This window comes from Pochonia chlamydosporia, chromosome 3, assembly GCF_001653235.2.
Source record: "Pochonia chlamydosporia 170 chromosome 3, whole genome shotgun sequence".
Lineage (NCBI taxonomy): Eukaryota > Fungi > Ascomycota > Sordariomycetes > Hypocreales > Clavicipitaceae > Pochonia > Pochonia chlamydosporia.
Genome location: NC_035792.1, coordinates 18,311 through 43,062, shown reverse-complemented (window position 1 = coordinate 43,062; position 24,752 = coordinate 18,311). Strand labels below are relative to the sequence as shown.

General features: G+C 49.7%; 8 protein-coding genes across 8 annotated transcripts; 4 read left to right on the top strand and 4 right to left on the bottom strand.

Annotated features, from left to right (window-relative positions):
* Positions 1-1,945: 1,945 nt before the first annotated feature.
* Positions 1,946-3,350, bottom strand: VFPPC_12422 (hypothetical protein; the record flags this gene model as incomplete). Its single annotated transcript, XM_018290309.1, has 2 exons — positions 1,946-2,822; positions 2,878-3,350. 2 exons carry the CDS (start codon positions 3,348-3,350, stop codon positions 1,946-1,948), a joined length of 1,350 nt encoding a protein of 449 aa, XP_018136270.1.
* A 4,007-nt stretch (positions 3,351-7,357) lies between these two features.
* VFPPC_17784 (Ribonuclease H-like protein) lies at positions 7,358-9,518 on the bottom strand (the record flags this gene model as incomplete). Its single annotated transcript, XM_018290310.2, has 2 exons — positions 7,358-8,508; positions 8,555-9,518. 2 exons carry the CDS (start codon positions 9,516-9,518, stop codon positions 7,358-7,360), a joined length of 2,115 nt encoding a protein of 704 aa, XP_018136269.2.
* Positions 9,519-10,129: 611 nt separating this feature from the next.
* On the bottom strand, positions 10,130-10,756 carry VFPPC_06550 (extracellular membrane protein, 8-cysteine region, CFEM; the record flags this gene model as incomplete). Its single annotated transcript, XM_018294796.1, has 1 exon — positions 10,130-10,756. The coding sequence occupies one exon, from the start codon at positions 10,754-10,756 to the stop codon at positions 10,130-10,132; it is 627 nt and encodes a 208-aa protein (XP_018136268.1).
* Positions 10,757-12,261: 1,505 nt separating this feature from the next.
* On the top strand, positions 12,262-15,599 carry VFPPC_17045 (ATP-dependent DNA helicase PIF1; the record flags this gene model as incomplete). Its single annotated transcript, XM_018294795.1, has 2 exons — positions 12,262-13,501; positions 14,938-15,599. The coding sequence occupies 2 exons, from the start codon at positions 12,262-12,264 to the stop codon at positions 15,597-15,599; spliced, it is 1,902 nt and encodes a 633-aa protein (XP_018136267.1).
* Positions 15,600-16,130: 531 nt separating this feature from the next.
* On the top strand, positions 16,131-16,436 carry VFPPC_17785 (hypothetical protein; the record flags this gene model as incomplete). The annotated part of the gene is made up of 1 exon (XM_022429468.1): positions 16,131-16,436. The coding sequence occupies one exon, from the start codon at positions 16,131-16,133 to the stop codon at positions 16,434-16,436; it is 306 nt and encodes a 101-aa protein (XP_022285494.1).
* Positions 16,437-17,005: 569 nt separating this feature from the next.
* Positions 17,006-20,857, top strand: VFPPC_12245 (transposase; the record flags this gene model as incomplete). Its single annotated transcript, XM_022428816.1, has 3 exons — positions 17,006-17,759; positions 17,993-19,164; positions 20,774-20,857. The coding sequence occupies 3 exons, from the start codon at positions 17,006-17,008 to the stop codon at positions 20,855-20,857; spliced, it is 2,010 nt and encodes a 669-aa protein (XP_022283923.1).
* A 369-nt stretch (positions 20,858-21,226) lies between these two features.
* Positions 21,227-21,682, bottom strand: VFPPC_12246 (ankyrin repeats (many copies) domain-containing protein; the record flags this gene model as incomplete). The annotated part of the gene is made up of 1 exon (XM_018290182.1): positions 21,227-21,682. One exon carries the CDS (start codon positions 21,680-21,682, stop codon positions 21,227-21,229), a length of 456 nt encoding a protein of 151 aa, XP_018136264.1.
* Positions 21,683-23,097: 1,415 nt separating this feature from the next.
* Positions 23,098-23,364, top strand: VFPPC_17043 (hypothetical protein; the record flags this gene model as incomplete). The annotated part of the gene is made up of 1 exon (XM_018294793.2): positions 23,098-23,364. One exon carries the CDS (start codon positions 23,098-23,100, stop codon positions 23,362-23,364), a length of 267 nt encoding a protein of 88 aa, XP_018136262.2.
* Between the last annotated feature and the right edge of the window lie 1,388 nt (positions 23,365-24,752).

The window sequence follows — 24,752 nt, the reverse complement described above, 5'->3', positions numbered from 1 at the left end:
ATGGCTCCAATCCATCCCTCCGTCTACTCTAGCTGTATACTCAGACGGCTCACTGTCCGAGAAGGGCGCTGCCGGATACGGCTATGCCGTCCACCAACGCGACCACTCTATTTGTCAAGGCGCAGGACGCCTTGGACCTGCTGAAGTGTTCGACGCTGAGGCGAAAGGAGCACTTGAAGGCCTGAAGGCCGCGCCAAGGCTACCACAATCTGCCTCTCAGACGATAGTTGTTTGCCTCGATATCATTGCAGCCGCCAGATGTCTCCGTGGCCACCCCTCGGACTCTTCCCAACGAGTCTTCCTCACTTTCCAAGCCCTGGCAAAGACTCACAGACAGACCGAAGTCCGCTGGGTACCCGGGCACTCTGAAATTGCAGGTAACGACCAGGCTGACGCGCTGGCGAAAGCAGGCTGCTCCCGACCAGAACCCGTAAATGCCGTCCCGACACTGGCTTTCTTGCGCAGAACCACCAAACAGCGGTCCAAAGACGTAGTCCAAGCCTGGTGGGACACCTCTGCTCCTGACAAGTACAAGACCCTGAACCTACAGTTCCCTCGTGGCTGCCCACACGAGCTCTCTCTCCCACGCACAACCCTCCACCACCTGCTTGCGGCGAGAACCCATCACGGGGACTATGCTGACTATCATGAAAGATTCAACCACAACGACGCACAGCTGACATGTAGCTGCGGCCGAAGAAAGGCGCCCACGCACCTCTTCTATTGCAGGAAGATCCAACCGCGTCATCGGATGAGGCTCGCTCCCTCACCGACCGCGGTGATCAACCAGGGTGGTTTTCCATGCCCAAGTATGGAAATACCCTTTCCATATATGGACATGGACAGGGTATCGATATGGATAATAGTATTGCAATACTCATTAAACTATTGGCGAGGCTGTGCCACTAACAGGGGACCGTACAGGGAACGCTACAGGGGGCCGTCCAAGGGTTTGAGGGCCTAAACCCCGCTAAGAATCCACACATCCACAAGTCACTTTCCCCACCAAATTGTATGGTTAGGTTGCGGCCGTGATGGAGTCTGAAAGTGTGATATCCTTCTTCGATTCCGAATCAATAATATCGGAATCTTCGACCTGAAGGTCTCGCAATACGAGAGGCAGTGTCACGGGCTACACCCGGTATCTGAGACCTGGCTATGCCAGGTCTGTAATTAGGTTATTTCGCTTAGTCCCAACGACTGTTTGACCACGAGTTCGAGGCGAGCCTCGAGCTCTGATCTTTCCTTTCTCCTTAGTTTTAGATAGACAGTATAAAGGCACCCCTATGTTGAACAAACTTGGGCTAAGCCCGTCACAATTTCTAACTATAAATGCGGTTTTTTGCAGGGATATAAAAACCCCCCTTTGTATAGGGTTTTTAGGTGGCGCACTCGGTATGTTGGCGCACTCGCTATGCATCTACGTTATACAGTGGTGGCAAACGGTGTTTGTGGGAGAGAGCCTTGAGGAACGAAGGTGGGATTTTGGATATGTTAGTGATTGATTGGAGCGGATTTGTCATTGTTCAGAAGAGATCACAGCCGGAGCAAATTGTGAAAAGCACAATAAGAGTAGGTGCATATGACGGCATTGGATCATTCACAGTGGGTGTGATGGTGGATTAGGTGAGTAGGGCGAACAGTATTGGGATGCTGTATTTCTGTCATGGCAGCAGATAAGAATTGCTTTTTCCGCAGCGCATTGACTCAATATATTGGATTGAACTCAGCCTTGTCAGGCCATTTTTGGTTTTGTGCTAATAGTATTGGGAAATACTATGGGTTGATACAGGATTTTTTGTTCCAGTCAGGGTAGCAGTAGGGCTTTGAGAGAAAGCCTCGTATGTCATCCTGGGCAATGAAAGAAGACTTGTCGATTTTGGGGGGTTTCCAAATTATTATACACTGCATATTATACTATTGCTCATTTCTTCCTTCAGTTTTGTCAGTCAGATTCCAGGTATTTCCTTGGCGGATGTCGGCTTCGGTGTGGTCGGTTTGAAGAATCAACAGGCATGACGGCAGTTATTGAAGGGGCCTCTGGACCATCTGGACTGAGAGTTGGATCACTGTAGTCACCAAGCTGATCAAGATCATTAGGCGGAGATGATGAGCTACCTTGTGGGTCATCGTGGTGGTTTGATCCCGATGCTTTGCAAAGTCTTTTCGCTGGTGTTTGATAATTTTCAGCGTTGTGGCGCTTCATTGGAGGAGTAGTTTGTTCGTCTGAGATGAGGTTGGGAGGGTGGGATGGTTGATTGATCATGTCTTTCCTTGGGGAGGTGAATTTGGCCAGAGCGTCGTCAAAGGCCATGAGTCCTGATGATTGCTGCTTGGGCTCTGTGTAGGAGGAGTGCCGGGAGGTTGAGTTGAAGTTGGCTTTGTCAAGGAAGGTCCAGCTGTCTGGAACGATGATAAAAACGTAGTCTTGCTCCAGGCTGGGTGGGTGCAGCATGATTTTGTGATGTAGTAAACCCGCGATTTTACCCGTGCAGGTGACCAGCGCATTGGCTTGGAACTGTGTGTCTTGCCTTTCGATCATTTTCTTACATAGAGAAGCCCATGGGTTGGCGTGTATAGGGAATATGAGGAAAGCTTGGAATGGATGGAAACCTCTGTACGGTGGTTTGGATGGGTCCCCAGGCGTGATAAAGGAAGAAAGTTGCACAAAGCCGCAGCATTTCAATTGAACATCGCTCAGATTAGGAAGGATATCTTTTCGTAGATGAGTTCGACCAGAACCAATGATTGGACCAGTAAAACTGACAATCGGAGGCACCATCGGAAAGTGGTCTATTGCGGCAAAAGGTCGTGGGTTGATTCTTTGAAAATGATATGGTGATTAGTTTGTAAGAGAAGCAGGAGTGAAATACGTACGGCTGGTAGCCCTGATCACGGACAATAAGTGTCGGAATGGTGTAGTCGACTAAAGTACGGTCGTCTGATTCTACGCCGTTGAGTTGTTCCACCTTCCATGTTAATGCGTAAGGATGGACACGACCGTTCATGAAGAACCATTGTTCAGTCCATTCTTCCGGATCAATATTCTGGTTGTAGATGGAGAGGTTAAGACTGAAGAAGATGCATGGACATGCCTCGTCGGGGTCTGGTTGAAGCGGCGTGTATTCTGGAGACAACAGCCATGGTGGAGAAGGGAGGAAAACTCTTGCTAGAGTCTCCGCGTTGAGGCCTCTGATATAATGCTGGTCTTGATATGCGAATCTGCTGGGACAATTGGTTTGGACAAGAATCATTATGGACATATCAGTACCCGTATTTTTCTGGCTGTCAAGGGGTTTGCGAGGATTTGGTAAACCCTGACCTGCCGTAGCGGAGTCTAGTGCAGACATAGTTGTAGCGGTATTAAAGAATCGTTGTAGAAAGGATGTAATATGTATTGTTGGTGATTGTGAAGCAGCTGGGGAAGCTTAGATAGAGAAGGAAAAGAAGGAAAAGAGCACAAATGGAGAACTAATAGGAGACAAAACAAAGGAAGGGTGTGGGAGGGAGAAATTGATTTGCCCGAAGCTGATTGCAGAGCGCCTCTTTCGATATTCCATGGAAAAGTACGAGTGGGGTAAGCCACATATTGCCTAGATCAGGAGATATTGAAGCTGGAAGTTGACGATGGGGATTCGGTAAGTTTGTGGTCAAGGGCCAAAGTTGGGGACTATCGGATGGGTCACATACTAGGCTATGGGTGGGAAGACAGTCAGGCTACCAGTCTTCATTCATAGATTCCAATTAGCATAAAAGAGCAGTTAAGGCAGTTAGAATCAAGCTATACCATGAGGAAACGGAAGCAGAGAGCCATCACAAGCCGTCAATTGTCCTTAATTATGGAGGACCAAAACCAGGAGAGCCAAGTGTTGTCTGAGAAAGAGGGGCATGTCGTTGGTAAGGACGATAAACAGAGTACGGTTCTTGCGTCAATAGGTATTCGCCGTTCATCCGAGGTTATTGAGATGTGGCTGAAAGAGTATGGTCAAGGGAGTAAGCAGGCCAAGTCGAGCACGCTGTCGGAGAGTCAGGAGTGGCGGAACGATACTCTTGCTGGATTAGGCATTCGGACATATGCTGACGTTTATAATGCAGCTCTGAATGATTTCCAGAATGGTAAAGCAAGTGGAAGGAGCCAACGGTGTGGTAATCGAGAATTGGGGAGTGGGACAGGGAGTGTCAATTGTCCAAATTGGCAAAGTGAAAAACGGAGGTTGAGACAGGGGAATCGCAACCGATGTCAGACTGCACAATCTACAACGAGGGTGAAAAAGAATGAGAGTGAAAAAGTGGGTGAAGAGAAATATGTGGACACTCAAAAGTCAGGTAAGAGCAAGGGATTATTGAGATTGAAGGATCTGAGATCGGCATCTGCAAAGGGGTGGGAGTGGCATGGGGAAGTGGCCAGTTCACGGACCAAGAACGGGTTTGATGGCACCTCATTGAGTGAAATGGGAATTCGCACGTCTGAAGAAGTATTTAGTGCTAACCTGGAGGACCGCCATCGAGTTGGGCAAAAAAGGAAGCGCTTGCATGGAGCGCCCGCAACGGGGAGAGAGAAACAGGATACTGGGGGCAATGGTGAGCCGCGATTGAAACATTCGCGAATGAACATTAACCTGGTATATGATACGAGCGATGTCGATGAAGAGCTCGCCGGTGTTTTAAATCATCTAGAGAAAGAGTTTGCCGAAAAGGCACGACTCTCTGGAGAACGGTCTTGGTGTACGGCTATTCCCCTTGAACAGAAGTTGTCAACGGTTCGGGAATTTTATGATGCTTTTCATGACCAAAACACCATGCCGACCCATACCTGTCCGATATGTTACTGCAAGTTCAGCAAAGTTGACCTCCAAGTGGTTAGTTGGGGTGAGCGGGTGTCGAGTCAGACTGCAAGCAATCTCCGTCCCCTTTGGACTTGTGAGGCGTGCTTCCCGCCCGGTAGTAACATACTTGGATGTTCCGAATGCGTGAGGAATCTCAGAAAGGGGGTATTGTCCCCGGCGGGACAAGTTCATTCACGATTAGGTTGTGAGCATAGATTCCCAGATGAACTGAAGGGTCTCACACCCATAGAGGAAAAGCTCATTGCGCTGAACTCGTGTTATGGGTTTATCACCAAAGTTAGCATTTCCGATGGAGAGAACTTATCAGCGAACTATGCGAGACACGTCAAGGGCACATCACCGTTTTCCCAAACAATGTGCAGGAATTAGCGACAAAAGTACTCCCTCATCCGCTTCTTAAGGTTCTGGACGATATCTACGTGTCCTGGGAAGGAAGGGAAAAGCCGGCTCCAAAAGACATGTCAAAGCTTTTGTCCGTTCGACGACGGGTCGTAGAGAAAGCTTTGCGGTGGTTACAGGCAAATAATCACCTCTACGCTGATATCACCATCAATAGGGCGGAGATGGATAGTTGGGGCGTTCAGGGGCAGGAGGTGCCAAGACTCGTTTATGAGAGGCTGGAGCGCAATGAGCGTTCTGCAAAGGAGAAAATACAAAGCTCACATGTTGTGCCGCCGAGTGAACGTGGTTTGTCAGGTGGCATGCCTGTGGATATTCAAGAAGTATTGGCATCTTTGCGAGGGGACGATGAAATGAGGGACCAGGAGGATGATGGGCCTAGCGCCGGTAGTGTGGGAGATACGGAACGGGACGTGGGGGGTGGTGTCCAAGATATCAGCGCGTCCGGGATGGTCAATGTCGACTGCCATCCCAGCATCCGTGATTCAGAGAAGTTGACATATCTATGTGAAGCCATGGGAGGAAGGAGTGCGAGGTGGGCAAGAGGGGCGGGGGATGGTTCAGGATGCTCGGCTGAAGTTTGTGAGGGCAGTCATTCGAGTCCTTACATTCTCGTCTCAAAAGGGGAAACGTTTGCCGACTCGCTTGACGCGTGGTTTTTTGCTAAGACATTCCCAACGTTACTTCCTTATGGAACAGGTGGTCCTCAGCTTGCTCAAGAGTCGGCGACGAGTAACGGAGGTGACGGAAAGGGAGGGAGCACAAGGGATCTTATGGCATCTCGAAATATGAGTTTAGGTTCCTGGGCAGAACTAACCCTCAGACGTCAAGGCGGCCGTTTCGCAATGCATTTGGTGTTTGCGTTTCTGGTTTTTAATATTGGCGTGAGATGTCGAAATCGCCGTGCGAGTATGGCTAGTCTAAGCAGACGAGATTTTGCTGAAGTTGAGAAGATGGTGCATTCTCTAACCACTGAAAAGTTAGAGACGGCCCAGAAGGAGCTGCAGTTGTGCGGCAGAACCAGTGATAAGGAGGTGAATCAGCTGCTGAGGAGCCTCGCGCTGTATGGTTACCGCCAGCCAATGTCGCGAGAGAGTCGCCTGACGACACGAAGGAAGGCGAAATCGTTGATGGTTTGGTGTGGAATTCCCGCAATCTGGATTACGTTAAACCCAAATGACATAACTAATCCGGTAAAATTGAGACTGGCCGTCTATCGGACGTCGGAAGCTGCTGAGGCAGAGTCTGTGTTGAGGAATTTGGATGATATGTATCAAACGTTGCGACTGGCGATATCCGATCCCGTGAGTTCGGCGATTTTTTTCCACAGGGAGGTATCCATGTTCTTTAAATACTACGTACGAGTTGGGACCAACTCGGTATTCGGTAGGATAAGTCAGTACCTTGGTGTTGTGGAAACCAACGAGAGAGGATCGTTACATTTCCACGGCCTTCTGTGGCTTCATGGCAATTTACAGTTGGTCTCATTGCTCCAGGAAATTGGAAATGCGCAAGAAGTTAAATATCGTAACCGTGTGCTCCAATTTCTTGACAGCATATTTTCGGAGGTGAGTTTTGTGGGGATCTCCGAGTCTAGTCAGAGCAGTGTTCTGGATGTGACGAAGCTGACCGTAGTATAGGACCTCGATGAGGCTGCATTTGCTGCGGCACGGCCAAGGCGATCGTTGTCCACCGACATGCTTAGGCTTGTTAAAGACAGAGAACGGTTTGCTGCTTCATTTGAGGACGAAGCCAACTTTTGCGCGGGGGCGAGTCAGGTTCATACACATAGCCCAACGTGTTTGAAGTATTCTTTCAACATTCGGAACGGAAATAGGAATCCTTGCCGGTTTGGCGCCCCTTGGAAGCTAATTGAGAATACGAGGGTTACCGAGGATCAGTGTGGTAAATAATATAAACAATACGTATATTGGCAATATGGACCCCCTCACAATATTATTGTATTGTCAAGCGGCGCATATTGTATTACGCAATATGGCATTGGTCCATATTGTATTGTATTGCCAAGAACCCAACATATTGGCAATATGACAATATATCCCGTATATTGCACGTGACCGTTAAGGATATAATTCAACTGCCGTAACTAACTACATTATAGTGCTTTGAAACTCTAATATCCCAAACCATGACTTTAAACACTCTAATGCTTCAACTACATCACTCCCCATGCGATTTCGACGATCTGTAATGGTTATCTTTGCCCCAGAGAAGAGCCTTTCAGGCTCGGCAGCCATTGCAGGAATTGACAGTATGTCCACGGTCATTTTGCTCAAGTTAGGGTAGGTCTTTTGCTGCGTCTCCTCTAGCCACCATGTCAGGGCACTGGTAAACCCATACACCCGCTCAGACTTACAATAATGCTCGTACTCATCCCTGATAGGTGCCGGTTGTAGATGCTTGTTTCGCCATTTCAAGAACTCGTTTGTAGTCGTGGATGGTGCCTCGGCGAGAGGAAGTGATTCCACGGGTTTATATTCACCCCAGAGCGTCTCAATCAACTTTTCCGATGACTCATTCCATTCCCTCTTCCAGTTCTCGTGTATATAATGCCATTTATGCGAGGGGTGAAGCACAATAGCTGCGACATAGGCAGGCGATTCGTCCGTAAGGCGATAGTACTTATCCAATTTCGCCCAGCCCGAGTTATACATTGGTGCCATCATTGGATCGTCCGTATATGCCTCTTTTCCTGCTTCAAATTGTGCCAACACAAAGTCCATAGCCAACAGGACGTGGTCAAGAGTTGCAAACGATGACTCTAGAGCCTTGGTCGTCATTTTGAGCTTCTCTAAAAAAGATTTAATCTTCTCGAGGATGGTCCAGTCCTCTGCTGAAAGCCTGTCTCCAGCGCAATCTGCTTCTACCCATTTGTTGAAATAGCCATCAATTGCTTCTCTAAGATTCAAGGCCGCTCGCAGCATGGTATACCACGAATTCCATCTTGTGTCGTTGTCTCGCGCAAGCCTGCGGTCATGGCTAATAGCCATAAACTTCTGGCTGCGCTGAACACTTCGCTGAATGTAAACGGCAAAGTTGTGAAGCTTACCAAGTGGGCCTTTCCGCCGCCACGCCTCAATCTGTTTTAGTGTCACATTGTGCAGACTGGAATCTTCGTGTTCGAGCTTCTCGTTATCGGTAACGAAGAGGAAGGATTTAGCGGCTAGGTTAATAATATGACCTTGGCAGCGGAGTCGGTGAGATTTGGGATCATACTGTATGTCAAATTGACGTAGAAGGGCTATACATGTTAGCGGCGTTCGAAAGAAATTGTGAGTGGTACCGACCAAGAGAAAGCGACTTCATCATTGTGTCGTTATTGGTTGCATTATCCATGACGAAATAGCCCAACTTAGAAGCAAAGCCCCAATCTTCAACCACTTCCATAATTGCCGCAGCGAGATGAGAACCATCATGCTCACCGTCGATGTCCTTTAGGGCCAAAGTATGGTGTTCCAGCTTGCCGTCTTCCGTTACATAGTGAGCAACTACGCCCAAGATTGCCAGGGAGTTGGGAGAGGTCCAGAGATCGCAGCTGATATGAATCCTCGACTTTGCCGACTGAATGCGCTGCTTGACCTTCTCCTTCTGATCTTCATACTGGCGCATAATCCATTTCTTGATAGTTTGGTGTGTGTCTGGAAGCCAGGTATCAATATCGGCATTAACGTAGGATAATAGTGCACGGAATTCTGCGCATTCCACAAGCCGAAATGGAAGAGAACAGGCGGCAATAAACCGTACGTACAACACTTCAAGCTGGTCCGGGTCGACCGAGTCTCCGTAATGATTGTTAAGTTGACGGCGTTTTCGTACATTTTCTTCGGCCGTAAGACGAGCTTGTTCGAGAATGGTTCGTATAGTTCTTACTTTGGCCGATCGTGAGGCGCCCTTTGGGAGGCCATGACCGTCCGGAGGAGGATCCGTTAGGTGCTTAGTTGGAGCCGCAGTTCCACCGGAACAAGAATATGTCTTCTCACAATACTTGCAGCGCCATTCTTCTTTCCTGGTCCGTTGATTGTAATATCTCGTTTCGATATCCTCGTCTGGCATGTGAGAGAAGATCCATGACGTCCTTGGCTTGGCGCAAGAGGCTACAGAGCCCGTGCGAGGTGGCGAAGGCTGGCATTGAGAGGCGTAGCTCTCGTCTGTGTCCAATGGTTGTTGGCTGGAACGCGCCAAAAGGTCATCGGATGGTGTTGAACGTTTTCGTTGCGGTGTTTGAACAAAATGCAGGTGCTGTTGAGGCATTGTCGCAGGATGCACCAGGCATATTTTCGCCAGAATCGTGCATGAGAACAGCAAACAGGAGACCAACCGCAAGCGGTTTGCCCAAAAGAGCCTTGAGGAACGAAAGGTTGACTTGATCTGGTGGTTTGTGAAAAGTTTATGTGAAAAGTTTATATAAAGGAAGTTTATATACGGGGTGGATCTCTCAACGCAATAGCAGACTCAGAAGTTGGGGCGGGAGCTTTTAGTGGCCGACTCCAGTGCGGGGGTTTAGGACTTGTCGAGCCAGGGATGCCGTAAAGAAACTAAAAGTTAGACAGCCGATACGCTGAAACGTCTAGTCAAAAGATCATCTGAGAACGGGACAATTCTCTTCCGACGTCTTTACCACTCCGCGTCTGTATCTGAGGATACACAGCAAAGAAGGGGAAGCAAATCATTTAGTCAGATTCCATTTAGTAGTTTATATTCTCACATTATTGTCTCAATCATCGCTACGTGCCCAGTTCGCCTCGAATTACCATGTCGAGGGGCTGCTGAAGTGCTCAGTTCATTGTCCCTGTACTGCTGTCTTCCGTCGATGTCACTGTTCCCAATTTTTGACGACTGTATCCAATTTACTTATGTCTACTCTACGTCAACACATTCCTTGGGGGATGACGATTGCGACGTGGCCGAGCTCCGCCGTCGGATGCCAGGGGCAGGCCCGGGGTTGAGGAGGACTCTTCAGGACCAGCAGTGGTGGACGGAGAAGTCGGGACGGATATGGGTTCTGTAGTAAGCTTTGAGTGCGGGAAAACCAGTGCGCCTGATGAGGCGTCTGGCAGAGTTGTATTTCTATCAGAGGGGTTTGCGGCTTCGATGGCACGGTCCGATATGCGTGGTCTCTTCGAAGGAGTGGATGGCACCCGGCCACGCCAGCGGTCTGATCGCTTCGAAGGTGGAGTATCGGTCGGGGTGGGTGTTGGCGCAGAGGCAGGTCTTGGCAAGTAAGCCAGGTCGAGGACTCGGAGGGCCAGGAGGTTGGTGTCCCTGGTACGGCCAGCAATCTTCGCGGTGACGGTGAGGAGAGCTCCCGGTGCTGGCGTTTTGACTTTCTTCCAACGCTTAGTGTCTTCCAAGAAGCAGACTACGGAGAAGTGAGCTGGGGCTGCCTTGGATGCGTCGTAGACAGATGTTTCGACTGTGAAGTGACGGGGCTCGGAAGGGTCAAGCGAGTTGTCAGTACGGGGCGGCACGAAGCCGATGACGGTCACCATCGGGCACCATTGCTCTGGCAAGTGCTGGTCATACTGGACGGAGTCGGCGATATTCCCTGGGTGTCTAAGGCTGTCAGCCAGAGCTAGGGCGAATGTTCGGCCAGACGTGCCTCATCAAGCTCAGCGTCTGCGTGCTAATCTCCAGAGTGCCGTCCATCGACAGAGTCGTGGAGAAGCGGCCGTCGGCGTAGAAGAAAGCGCCAGGAAGGTAGAGTTCTTGTTGTTCTTGCGTTAGATAAGTATGGATGCGGGTGCGAATGGGGTCGGTGGCGATATTAGGATCATGGAAACCGTCTTCCTCGAAGATGTTGAGATCTGTCTGGATCTCGACGTAGTTTGGAGTATTTTCTCGAGTCGGGTCATGAGTAATGGCATCGACGAAATCCCGTAAGTGAATTATACTCGTGAATGTTGGTTGTCGAGACATGTTGAAGGAGATTTGGAATGAGTCCGTGAAAACCGGCCCTGGGCCGTAGGTCGCATGGCTGGTTCTTATAGGGGAATAGTTCTGCATGGAATAGATGTTTTACTACGGCCTGTTATCCAGGGCCGGCCAGGCAGACTCTACGCGCCAGGCAAAGGCTCAGGGCATGTGAGCGCCTACGTGTCATCGCGCTTTCAGCTCTGAATGCTATCACATGTGTAGTGAGAAATGGTCCATGGCTTTTTTTGTTACAGAGCAGAGCTGATGGAATCATAGAAAATACAGACATGCTTCACAATGCTAGCCGCTTTAAGCGACAAATCCCAAATGGTCGGCAGGGTAATGTTTGCTCGTTGTCGTCGCGAAAAAGCAATGTCGGAAAAAGCAAAACCATATCAGCCGCCCCCCCGCCCCCCTTCTTCTCTTTTTAGTAACTGAAGGCTATGTGGATTTAGTCATCTGGCTGGTAATTTTGAAGATTGGGGTGTGATACGTAGGGGTCTTGTTGGTCAAGTGTCTTCGGCGTGCTGTCTAGCCTTGGGATAGTTCCCGTGTCTCTTGCTGTGCATAGTCTGGTCATTTGGACGGTGATTCTGAAGATTGTGGCATGTGGTGGTGTGGATAGTCGGTCATCATTGCTGTCAGGGACTGGCCGGGCCATGCTGCACACGAGTTATCACGGTCCGACGGGTCATCTGCTGGTGAAGTGTCGGGGGTTGGCCTGGTCATCTGCCAGTAAGGCATCAGGGGTTGGCCGGGTCATCTGTCCACGAAGTCGGTAGTATTTCGTGGGTGGAGGACACGGTTTGTATGTGGAGGTATCGTGTCTACGTGAGGAAGGGAGGTGGTGCGGGAAGAGGTGCGGGAAGGCAGGTGCGGTCTGGGGAATTGGTGGTGTGGCCGATATTGAGAGAGAGGTCAGATCGAATGGGGGTGGTATAATCTGGACGGCGTCAGCGCAGGAGCCGAGATGGAGTTTTGCGCGGTATAGAGGAGATGCAGAGATCCCAAGGTTATAGCTTTGGGAATAATAGAATCACGTCCACAACAGAGATAGTGAAGATTCGACGGGTCGGGGAAAATGCCAGGCGCGCTGCAGAACAGCCGAGTGATGAGAGGTCAGGGTGACGAATCTAGAAGTGTCGAGGCCCTGAAGACGGTGAGCCGTATCTGGGGCGTAGACAAGGTTCAGTATTACCAGTGGGCGTATAGTGGGATCAATTTCTGCAACAAACTCTGCGCAGCGGCTCGCAAGGTGAGCGATTGGGAAGAAGCTGTAGTGAAGTTAAACATGTTGCTTCACAGACGATCCCAGCAGCTTGGACGACGGCCAATTAAGTACTCGGTCAACCCTATCGAATCGGATGATTTGATAAACTTAAGGGCCTGGTCTCATAAGGATCCATACGTCAAGAAAAATGACCGTGAGAGAATCAGTCTAGTTTTCAGCAATCTGGCTGCCAGAGACTTGCCGGCCGGGTTTGGTTTCGATAAATTCGGGCTGATGGTACGAAGTGGACAGCAACAGTCAGGCGGCGATCAGCTTTCGCGGGAGGAGATAGAAAGCCGGAGTCCTTGGGATGGCGGTGACTGGGTTCGAGACCGCACTGAAGGGCGCCTGCGGGAAGGACACGGGAATCTGGCGCGTTTGAGGACGGTGAGGCGCATCTGGGGCGGAGACAAGGTTCAATATTACCAGTGGGCGCATAGGGGAGAAGATTTCTGCAAAAAACTCTGCACAGCGGCCCGTCAGGTGAGCGACTGGGATGAAGCTGTAGTGAAGTTGAACAGGTTGATTCACAGACGAGCTGAGCAAATTGGGCGACGCAAAGTCAAGCAATCGGTCGACCCTATTGATCCGGATGATTTAGTAAATCTGAAAGCTTGGTCTCATAAAGATCCATATGTCAAGAAGAAGGATCGCGAAGGAATCGCGCTGTCTCTCAGCAAGTTGGCTGTCACAGATCTGCCAGCCGGTTTTGGCTTCGACAAGTTCGGGCTGATGGTACGAACGGAAGAGCGACAACTAGGAAGCGTTGAAGAGAGTGGTTTAGGTGTGGGGCGCTGCAATCGGCAGAATGTGGTACATACGGGTGGCAAACAAGTCAGGACGGACAGGAACCGCCGGCGGACCAAGGTCAGAAGGCCGAGAGACGGCTTCGCAAGCAAAGCCGTTGCTAGGCCGGGGGACCTATTTCGGGCGTTCAGGCGCGTGCGCGACGGGGACGAACAGGCCACGGCGCAGGTAAATCCGGGCTCGAGAGAAATTCGTGGGTCTTCGTTGGGGGTTTTGGGACGCTTGGAAGTGCGCGAGGGAGAGAGTATGGCGCTTGCGGGTATCGGCATCCGAATCTCGGCAGACGTAATTCGGGCTGCGCAAAATGATTTGGGNCGAGCCTGAAAGGCTCTTCTCTGGGGCAAAGATAACCATTACAGATCGTCGAAATCGCATGGGGAGTGATGTAGTTGAAGCATTAGAGTGTTTGAAGTCATGGTTTGGGATATCAGAGTTTCAAAGCACTATGTTGTAGTTAGTTACGACAGTTGAATTATATCCTTAATGGTCACGTGCTATACGGGATATACTGTCATATTGCCAATATGTTGGATTCTTGGCAATACAATACAATATGGACCAATGGCATATTGCGTAATACAATATGCGCCGCTTGACAATACAATAATATTGCGAGGGGGTCCATATTGCCAATATACGTATTGTTTATATTATTTACCACACTGAGTGAGAATTTGCAACTCATTAACAATGTTTTTGGGCTCGCCCTGATTTTTGTATAAGTAAACTTGTGCAAGGCTCATTCGTTGCTAATCGTCCGCAAGGATCTCGCCAGACCGCTACATTAACTCCGGATAAGTTAGAACGCAAACGAACTCATGATCGAATAGCCCAGCGCGCGGCTCGACAGAGAACCAAGCAATACATCGCACAACTTGAATTCGCGGTCAGAGAGCTGGAATCACAGACTGCCAGTGACCAAGTGGTAAAAGAATTGTCCTCGCAAAACCAAGCATTGGCCGCTGAGATTGTCTACCTTCGAACTTGTCTAACATTTAAAAATGCCGTCATGTCGTGGACACCGTTCCATGAGTTATACCATGTCGAAAGGCACCCCCAGTTTCCCGGTCCTGCGGTATCGGCACTTCCTGGTCCCTGGACATATCAGCAGGTCAGTGGACCTAGCCAGTGCTGTCTAGCCACGCGTGTAGTTTCATACAGTTTCATATGAAACTGCAACTTGAACAGTTTCATATGTTTCAGTCGGTTTCATATGTTTCATATAAAAGAGCCTTTCGCCCTACATTTGAGCCTTGAACCAGCAAATTTCTTTAACCAAATACCTACAATTTGGCCAGAAACTACTGTCAGTCAATAATTTATCGTTTTCGACAGTTTCTAGGCCACAAGAGAGCAGATTAGTGTTTCTTGAACCCACTCCGCCACTTCCTCAGCTCTAGCGGAGAGCCTGTGGGGCCGCCATTCGTCCGAAATGACTCTCAAGCGGACTGAAGGCCTGCATGCACGTAACAAACCTTCAATGAGTTTCGCGAGCCAAATAAACAAAGAGAGGGGAACAGCCGAGGAGAGCAAGAAAGGCGGCAAGCGAATTTGAACATCAGAATAAGCTTCTTTGCGGCACTATACTCCAGCAATCGAGGATATAGTAGCCCGCCAGCTTTTTGCCCACCAGGAGGACTGAAACTAGAAACTGTTTCATATGAAACTGAAACTATACAGGCGCCCGGTTTCATGAAACTGAAACTGGGGTGAGTTTCAGTTTCATAGCGTGGCTATACAGCACTGGCTTCGTCACCAACGAGGATCAGGGCAAGATCAACTGGGCTCCGAATGCAGCCGCGCAGTACTCCGTTGTGAACAAGGATAAGCCAAACAAGTTTGGCGAGTATCCCGGTTTCCGCATCTACCCTTCAACTGGCTCAAGCATCCATCTTACGGTTGAGAATTCGACCCGGTTCCCGAACCAAGTCAACTGGGCGACACACCAGCTGTATGCAGTCCAGCGCAAAGACACGGAGCCAGTTTCTGCGCACCCTATTACACCTAAGCTTGTTGACTTCAACAAGTTCTTCGACGGCGAGTCTCTCGACCAGGAGGACATTGTGCTGTACTTCAACCTGGGCATGCACCACATGCCTGACACGTATGACCTGCCTGTTACGGTCTTCCAGGGTGCACAGTCTGGAATCACGCTTCGCCCACAGAACTATCAGGAAAGCGACAATTCGCCCTCCACGAGGCAGCAGATTCATATCACGAACGAGAATGACAAGGTAAAGGTTGAGAATTATGGCGCGAAGAAGCTCTCGGGTTCCTTTGATCTGCAGTCAGCTAATCCTACTTGGTTCCCCTTGCCTGAGTCATCCGGGAGGGAAAATTAAATTCAAGACTTTGATGGGTGCAGTTGTGGAGGTTGATGGTGGAAAGGTGCAATCAGGATTCCGGCACCTCTACGCGCATTCTCAATTCTGTTTCAGACTTGTCTATTGTACTATGTTATCCTACTATTCTGTCTACTATGATACTATTATCTTTACTTCTAAGTATACTACGAAGTACAGTTTTCAGAGGTGAAGTATAATAGTAACTTTACTATCGTACTTTAGAAGGAAAATTCTGCATTCTAATTGGCTCTACTTGGGGGTCTCAAAACCGACCGGTGCCCCGTGCCCAAAGTTGGACACGGGGGGCACGCTGATTAGGAAAATACACGATGATTGGGAAACTTAAACAAGATACATCTAGTTTCGTGGCCATCACCACATCAACTGAAGTATCTTTGTTTTGTTGCATGTCTTCTGTAGCTGACTCAATCACCCCCCCTAATTCAATACCAAAAGCCAAAGACCCACCGGGGGCACATGCGGGTTCCATTGTCGAAAGGTGCCGATATCATCACCACCACCTAGACCATGTCCACGAGTTCTTTAGTGCCGGACTTGCATGATAGTGCTCAGTCCGCTGTAGAAAGATGGATTGATCCCCAAACTAACTTGCCTAAGTTCCAACGCAAATGCGACTCGAATCTAGAGGAGCGGACCGTCGCCGCGATGGAGCTGTTTCGAGCTTTTTATCCATCTATCACGAAAGCCTCGAAGGCACTGTCTGTTCCCTATAAGAGACTGTGGTCGCGTCTCCAAGGCTGTCACCCGAAGTCAGAAAATGGAGGTAACCGTAGCCTGTTCCAGCCGGCGGAGGAGAGAGAGATTTTGTGCTAGGCCCATCGCCGCATCACTCAAGGACATCTTATCAAACTTCGCGCCCTTCAACATCACGCAAACGCAATTCTGCGGGTCAAAGGAGAAGAGAGGTCAGTCTCGCGGACCTGAGCGCAGCGGTTTGTCAAGCGTCACAAACAGCACTTTCATCAGCGGAAGTCGACAACGAGAGACACAAAGAGGAAGGCGATGCAGGATCGCGCCTCTATCGAGAAGTTCTTCCGCGCGTGGTCAAAGACCCTTAGCGACTATCATATCAAGCGTGAGATGTCTGAAATTTTGATGAGACTGGCTTTATGGTTGGATATCTTCAGAATGGCACTTTCCTGTGGACATTTAACGAGGGCAAAGACTATGCGCGCCGAACCACTTTGCTGCGGACGCCGCGTTACGGACGCTGCGTGGCTGATGTTCCAAATCTGGTAACCACTCATTCCAAGGGGTGGCTACTCAGGATAGTAGACGTAACATGTAGCACTTCGATGATATATCAAACAATTAAGTACTTATAGTTATTCCTACCAGCCAGTGGCATAGCTCCTCTACGAAACTCGATTGTGACGAGAGCAATGTCCTCAACGTTGCTGCCCAACCTTCATCCAAGCCATAGATATGGGGAATCGCCAGCTGAATTCGACCCCGAGGTCCATTACGGCGCTGGAGACGACAATGCGCTGTATAATCTTTTTGCAACTTGGCCAGATAACTTCTTTAGTAGCCTTCCCAAACCACACGGCAACCGCGGAATTGATGAACCCTATTGGGAATTGGGGCAGTCCCGAATCTCCTTGGAAGACTGTTTCCGAGGCTCCGGAACTCGACGAATATTTACGCCAGCGATTCCAGACCCAGACAAGTTTGAAAGACGACGTCTCCGAGAGCAAGAAAAGGTAACAGAAGGCAGCAAGTGTTCAGGAACCAATGCCCAATTTCAGTCTGCCTTGGAATTTGCCTGGGAGCAAGCAAAAACTGACTCCTCACTGGCTGCTGTGTTGTTTAAACACTGTCAAAGATTCGGTTCGCGAGGGATTTGTTCAGAACCGTCACCTTCACCATCGGCTTTGCCCACGTCCGAGATGACACTGCCAAGCCGTGTCGGGGAAGGGCACGAAGAATCTAGCGGCTGCTCTGATACGGAATCTAGCAGTCAAAGTCAACCTGTGCCTATCCCAAACCCACCAGTCCCCGGTCTTGCTGCCATATCGATCGATACTCTTCAAGCGCAAGTGAATAAGTTCGCAAAGAAAACGGATTTGGTGTTGTTAGACACAATGGTTCCGGAAGTCGGGTGCAGAAGACCCGATATCTATTTCAGTGCGATCGGTATGGCGAACCTCGACCATCTCGGGGTGTGGGCCTTCGTCGCAAACGGTCCCGCAAGTGTGGTTGCAAGTGGAAGGTCATTGCGGAAGCGCTGGCACAGAACGGTTATATGTGGACATTGCGGAAGTTTGCCGATCCTGAACACAGCCTACACAACCACGACTCGAATATAAGCGTCTCAGCTCATCCGGTTCACCGCAGGCTTACTAACTCTGTCAAAATAACGATTGAAGCGACAAGTCGACGTGTCGGGATACGAGCTCGCGACGTACGTGGCATAGTCAAAGAAAAACACCCCGACACAGTCTATACGAAGAAGGACATATACAACGCAAGGGCAATTTTGCGCTGCGAGAAGCTCAACGGTTTAAACCCAACAGCCGCCTTAATTAAGCTCTTCGATGAGAGAAACATACCGTACGTTGTCAAATGGTCAGCGGCAGAGCCTGATCGTCTTCTTGGTCTGATATGGACCTTCCCATACGGTCTACGAATGTGGAAACGCTATCCGGAAATAATGAGCTTTGACAACACCTACAATACAAACCGTTTCAAATTACCTCTCTTTCAGGTCACGGGGCAGACCTGCCTCAAATCGGTCTATAATGCCGCTTTTGGCTTGATAGACAACGAGAGACGCGAAGGTTTCCAGTTCCTTGCTGAAGGAGTTAGACAACTGATGGACAGGCACGAGATTCTGTCGCCCGATGTGATTATTACGGACTATGATAAGCAGATGAAGGTGGCCCTTGATAACCAGTATCCAGGCAGCCAACAACAGGTTTGCATCCACCATATTAACTCGAACGTTCTTCTTAATGCCAAGCGAAGGTGGAAGGATAAAAAGGAGGAAGACGACGATGATGGATTCAGCGGCTCCGACAATGGCCAGTTGCAAGTAGCACTGACTTCGACGGATAAGGCAGCTGTTCTCGATATAGGGAAGCACGGTGGCCCCCTTTCTGCCCAGGCCAACCCGATGTCGCCTGTGTCACATAACTATCGAGGAGTCCTTGAATTGTGGAAGTATGTAGTCTTTGCAGAGGCCAAGGAAGATTACGAGAAGGCCTGGGTGCGCTTATGCGAAGAGTTCAATGACCAGCAGGCCATTCTGATATATCTTTACAATGCCTATCTGCCCATAGCTTCGCAATGGGCTCACTGCTTCATCAAGAAATACCGCAATTTCGGGGTTCGAGTGACTTCTGGCACGGAGGCAAGCAACAACAACGTCAAGAGCTACCTGCTGAATGGCACAAGTCACCTGTACGGGCTTGTTGAAGCGATAGAGGGCATGTTAGCTGATCAGGAGCGAGACTTCATCGATAACTGCTCACAGGACGAAGTGTTAACCGGAAGGGTGTACTCAGGACCTGGATCGGAATACCTGGGGGAGTTGCGTATTGTAATGTCCCAGGCAGGACTTAAGCTTGTCGCCAGAGAGCATCGCCGCGCTCTAAAGGCCATACCTAGCAGGTCCTGCCCTTGGCCAGAACCTATCGGAAATTGTAACGAAGCCTGTACTGTATCCTGGCAGCTGGGAATTCCTTGCTGTCATACAATTTATAAGAAGTTGGCGGCGGGATCATTCTTGACGAAACCGGGATAACTGCTTCATGTTGCGCAGAGTCTTCTCGACACATCGCAACAACAGTCCGTATTAGTTCTACTTTCCCGACGTGCAGCGGGACTTATACCTTGAAGAGATTCTCGATCGACATGCCGAATTTCTCGAAGCATGCCCCACGGATACTCTTCTTCTGTGAAGAGAAGTCTTCAAACATCGATCCACCCGGCACGTGTACCTGGAGGTCTGCGCACTGACCCGGATGTGACAGCTCGTATGAGACGGCGATATGAGACTTTCATGAACCAGAGAGCTGTCAACGGGAATGGTATCGTGTCGAGAGTAGGGTCAATACTCAATAAGACCATGTCAAGATCAGGTCGCTCATTCAAAGCAAGCACAATATGCTATTGTCAAATAAATGCTGCCTCAGTCAAGCAAACATGCGAGCGTGGCAAAGTGGCAATAGGAAATCGTAATACTGCTGCGTAAGCAGCAGTATTCCAATAAGTATATAATTTCGTATGATTCCATTCTTTTAGATAGAAAATCAAGAGTCTCTCGTTGCCCGATTATAACTATTACTAGACTATTTTTTTTTGTTCACTTTATTCTCCATTACATTGTTATACTGTTTAACTTCGCAGGGCGTCTCAAAAGGAAATACAAGATACCGGAAGCTCTTCTTAGCATGGGGTGAAGGTTACCAACGCAATCGTAAAGGGCTGTGTGTATTTTACTTCCCTCGTGATCCACGAAACCCATGACACCGCCTGCCAAGGAATATTTGGCCTATTTGTATGGGCGGTGGTGGAGGTCGCGCGAGGGATAACAGATGTTGTGATTGTAGGTCTTACGGTAGTGACCTCCAATCGGGTTACGTCTTCATGATAGGATAGCCTTGGTCCTACAAAGCCTACTTAACAGCTGTATCTGTTAGGTCGATTGTAGCCTGTAGTGAAATAGGATACTGCCGCGGATTGGCCTATGCTCTTTCAACGCCGTAAAATACCTAGTAAAGGCGACTGTGCTGAGACACATCGGAAGCATCCAACTGTTCATAGTGCTGGCGACCAAACAGGATATCTACTGAAGTGAGGCGAGTCAAACAAAAAGAGGCGGCTTGATCTTATCGGCGAACGATGACTTAATCATCCATCTAGAAACAACTTTACGACTACGTATGACTGTGCACGAAACATATCGCAAAGATACGTGTATGTATGTAATGTAGTACTAGTGCTAAAGAATTGATTCGTGCCATCGGCCGCTTTGTGGTTGGTCTTAAAAATCAGCCGGGAGGGAGTCGCGAGGGCACATGAGTACGCTGCCAAATAGCACCGTATCATAAAGTCCCTCCAATCCTCATTATGTTTGCTATATTTCCACAACCCGCAGCGCAAATTTATTTCAACTTGGACTTTAGCTTGCTGAACATGACACTCAGGTGGCTCTTCTTCTCATGCGCGGCACCGCCCTCAGCAGGCTAAGTCTCAGTGTCATTGCCATTGGCGGCGGCGGCGGCGGCTGAGGCAGGCTCGGTGGCCTTGGTCTCAGTGACTTGCTAGCCGGTCACTTCCGCAGCTTCACACCATGCACTGTTTGCACAAGGTTCTTAATGAGCTTTGAATATCGCTGGCCCCCGGGCTGCGGTCGTCTCTGGGAGCAGTGTGGTAAGGAGTAATTCTGTATTGCAGAAGGAGCTCAAAAGCTGTCCCTAATGTACCAGCCTGGCAATGGCGAGTCCACGTCTAACTGTACAAGATCGATCTATTCGACATCTTCATTCACCCGGATCATCCACCCATTCGGCGGCTAAACACACCACCGCTTCATGTCCACCTCCGGCCGCATAGGATAGCGGTGTCCGACTATCTCCGTCCTTCGAGTCCACTTCGACTTACCCCCGGTTCAGGAGCTTGACAACCGCTTCGTGTCCGCGCTCGGCTGCATGGGATAGGGGGGTCCTATCTTCATAATCCTTCGAGTCTGCCTCGACGTCTTTTCGGCATAGCAGGAGCTTGACAGCTCTTTCGTGTCCGCCACCAGCCGCATAGGATAGTGGCGTCCGGTCATCCCCGTCCTTCGAGTCCGCTTCGACGTCCTGCCGGTCCAGCAAGAGCTTGACAACCGCTTCATGTCCGCCGTGAGCCGCATGGGATAGTGGTGTCCGACCATCCCCGTCCTTCAAGTCTGCCTCGACGTCTTGTCGGGAGAGCAGGAGCTTGACAGCTGTTTCTTGTCCGCCGCCAGCCGCACGGGATAGCGGCGTCCGCCATTCGCAGTCTCTGGGGTTCGGCGGAATGCGCTTGTTTGACAGAACAAGCCTCATCAACTCCTCGTCTTCTTTCCCCATGATGGAGCTCTGCGGAAATACAAAAACGGCGCACTAGGTTGGCAACCGGACCGGGCGGACGGCGGAACAATCGGCGCAAATCTGGCGAGGAAGGCAATTGAAAAGATGATATACGCTTTGTGAACAAGCCGCCCACAATCATTCCTGTCCGCATTCGGTTTGCCTGTTCAAGTCGATGGCGAAGCCACGCGTCATATATTCACGCACAAATTGATTACCCCCGGCAATAGCGCCACGTGCCATAAACTCCCAAACGATTTGACTTTCAACCCCTTGCACCCCAGAAAATTATTCCAGCTTACGCCCTCCCTCCCTGTGTGGCTGCCAAAGTGGCTGACTGCCGTGCAAATTATCAATTTCTTCAGAGTTGGGAGGGCTCGACGACCCCACCTTGCTAGGCAGCGGTCCGCCGAGTCGTTGCCACAGTGCCGCACAAAGAGCCATGCCACTCTGCATGTGTCAATAAAGCAGCTCGAGTTCACGTAGACCGTTAACAGCACTGCTGCCTACTAACGATGTGGATAACTTCAGGCAATTCGACTCACTGGTCGGCAATCTCCCGAAACTGACGCTGTGCGGTTGCAAAGTCCCGCCGTGGCTTTCGGCATTAGTGATTTCGCCGACATGTGCCTGTACTGCGCCAACCTTCTAAGGCAGCTCAGCCCCAGCCTCCTTCCCATGATGCCTGGTCCCGATCTCGCCGACATAAACGCGGAAATTTGTAGTGCCAATGGCCGAAGACGATATATGGACACTCACTCATTCGGGCACGCTCGGGACAAATCCATGCCAGAGGTCCTCACCGACAGCGTCGGTGAGAGCCAATCACAATCTGGTGGTGAAGATCACCCGCTGACTTAAAACGAAGTTTATATTGATCGTCTGGGCATCCCGAATCTTAATTCAGTCTCCTGCGCTTTGACGAGGGGTAATTACACCTCAGGTCTGGACTATTAATACGCAACGCGACCAGCGTAATCGGTGGAACCTCACTGAAACAGAACTAACTGAATGTGGCTTGCTTCGTCAAGAACTGGGGCAGTGGTGTTAACACAAGGACAGTGGGGGGTCGGAGGCTTGAGCGCTTGCTACACCAAACACCTCCATTGCTTCTAATTTTAGCTCGTGACGGTTCTCCATTGAGATTGCCCTGTGCCTTCTGGAACGTCCAGCAGTGCATTCTCTTGCCGAGCTAGCTCCGCCAGGATGAATTGAGACAAGTTGGAGCTGGTTCTCAGTATCGTTATTTCCCAGTCATTGCTCTTTACGAGGCGTCTTCCACGCTTTCTCAATGCTCGGGCATGAATTCTAGCGTTTCGATCAGCCTTTCGCGCTCTACTCTGGTCATTATTCTACCTGTGATAAAACAGAATCTTCGGCTCCAGGCGATTCTCAGCACATCTGTAGGTAGGCATATGGTTTGGGGCATGACTGTTTCGGAGATTTCTACAGATACTCCAGAACCTCCTGCCAATGGGCTCGCGCGTCGCACTGGCTATGGCATCAGCCCAGATAAACGCTGCGTGACATTTAATGAAGAAAATATCCTCTGGCTACCGATAGAGTTTCGTCCTACTTGCTCAACTGTATCAGGATCAACCATCGCTATTGGATGCAGCTCAGGGAGAGTTATAGTGATCGAGCTTTCCCATCGCGGGATATCAGATGTATGCAGCAATTAAAGCACTCACTTCCTAATTCATGTCTTTCGTAACTTTTGCCACGGAGGGATGAAGGGGAAACGATCATGATATAGCATAACACCTAGTTACTGACCGATAAAATTTCACTTTGGGGCTCTACCAGTGTCAACTCGCTTCGACGTACGTGTACAGCTAAGTACCAAGTAGATTTCTTTGTGCATTTTACGCTGTAGGCCATTTCGGGCTGAACTGTACGTCAAACTACCAACACAGGTACAAATTGTGCTGCCCTTTCGCTTGAGGTCCCACTGGGATAAGCTCCTTGCCGACAACGACAACGTTTGGCAAGCAGCAAGATACCTCACATCTGGCAAAGATGTGGTGTTCGACAAAGTGCCGGAGCTCGTCAGGACCGATGGATCGCGTACACTCGACAGTAAAGAACAGGCGGAGGAACTATTGAACACCTTCTTTCCGCCCCTCCCGGAAAGGATTGAGGATGAAGGAGCCCGACCGCAAAGGGCAGCGGGGCCGATGCCAGACCTCACGATGGAGGATATAGAACGTCAACTTAAAACAGCTAAGCCGTGGAAAGCGCCAGGCGAAGATGGCCTGCCCGTGGTGGTCTGGAAGCACGTGTGGCCGGTGGTCAAGAATAGAGTGCTAGCGCTTTGGAGGTTGCCGACTTTGAACATCCACTGATCGAACGTGGCGCGGCTTTTATTATTTTATGGTCTACATTTCGCGTAACCTTCAATTGTTGAGATTTGAGGTTTGAGATTTTGGGTCGTCACTTCCAGCGCACAGAACTCAATTTTTGGAATTAAGAGCTAAGCTCTCAACTTGAGACGTTCGCTGTGTGGCATGTCTTGCCCCACCAAGGATCAATATCTGGAAACCAGATCATTGAATTGCGATTCGAAGATTCGAGATCGAAGTCTCAAACCTGCAAATTCAGGATCGCAGCCCCGCCATCTGCCGCCGAAACAGCAACGTTGGTCTCAAGATCAATCTCAAGTCTGGTGGTGTCAATCACAAGCTTAGCAATGACCCTGGTCTCCTGAAGGAAGGGAAGACAATGCTAGTCGGTTACGATGTCACTCACCCGACAAATATGAATGTCGTAAAGGGCAATGAGCCTCCTAGGCTCTGGAGTGACTCCTGGGTGGGACGGGTCCATCTGATCTCTATTGGTAAAAGTGAAATGGTGGAGGCGGGGGAAAACAAGACTCATGCGAGGTAGTAGTGATAGTAACGACTAAGCTAGCTAGGCTAAATGATACAATGTGAATGAAGAGAGCAATTAACGGGAACATATTTAGGCGCATGCAAAGCACACTTGCAAAATGCATAAGCTGAGACAGAGCTCCGTGAATTCGCAAGCATGGCTCAGAAGGATAACCTGATACAGGAATTTGTACATTGAG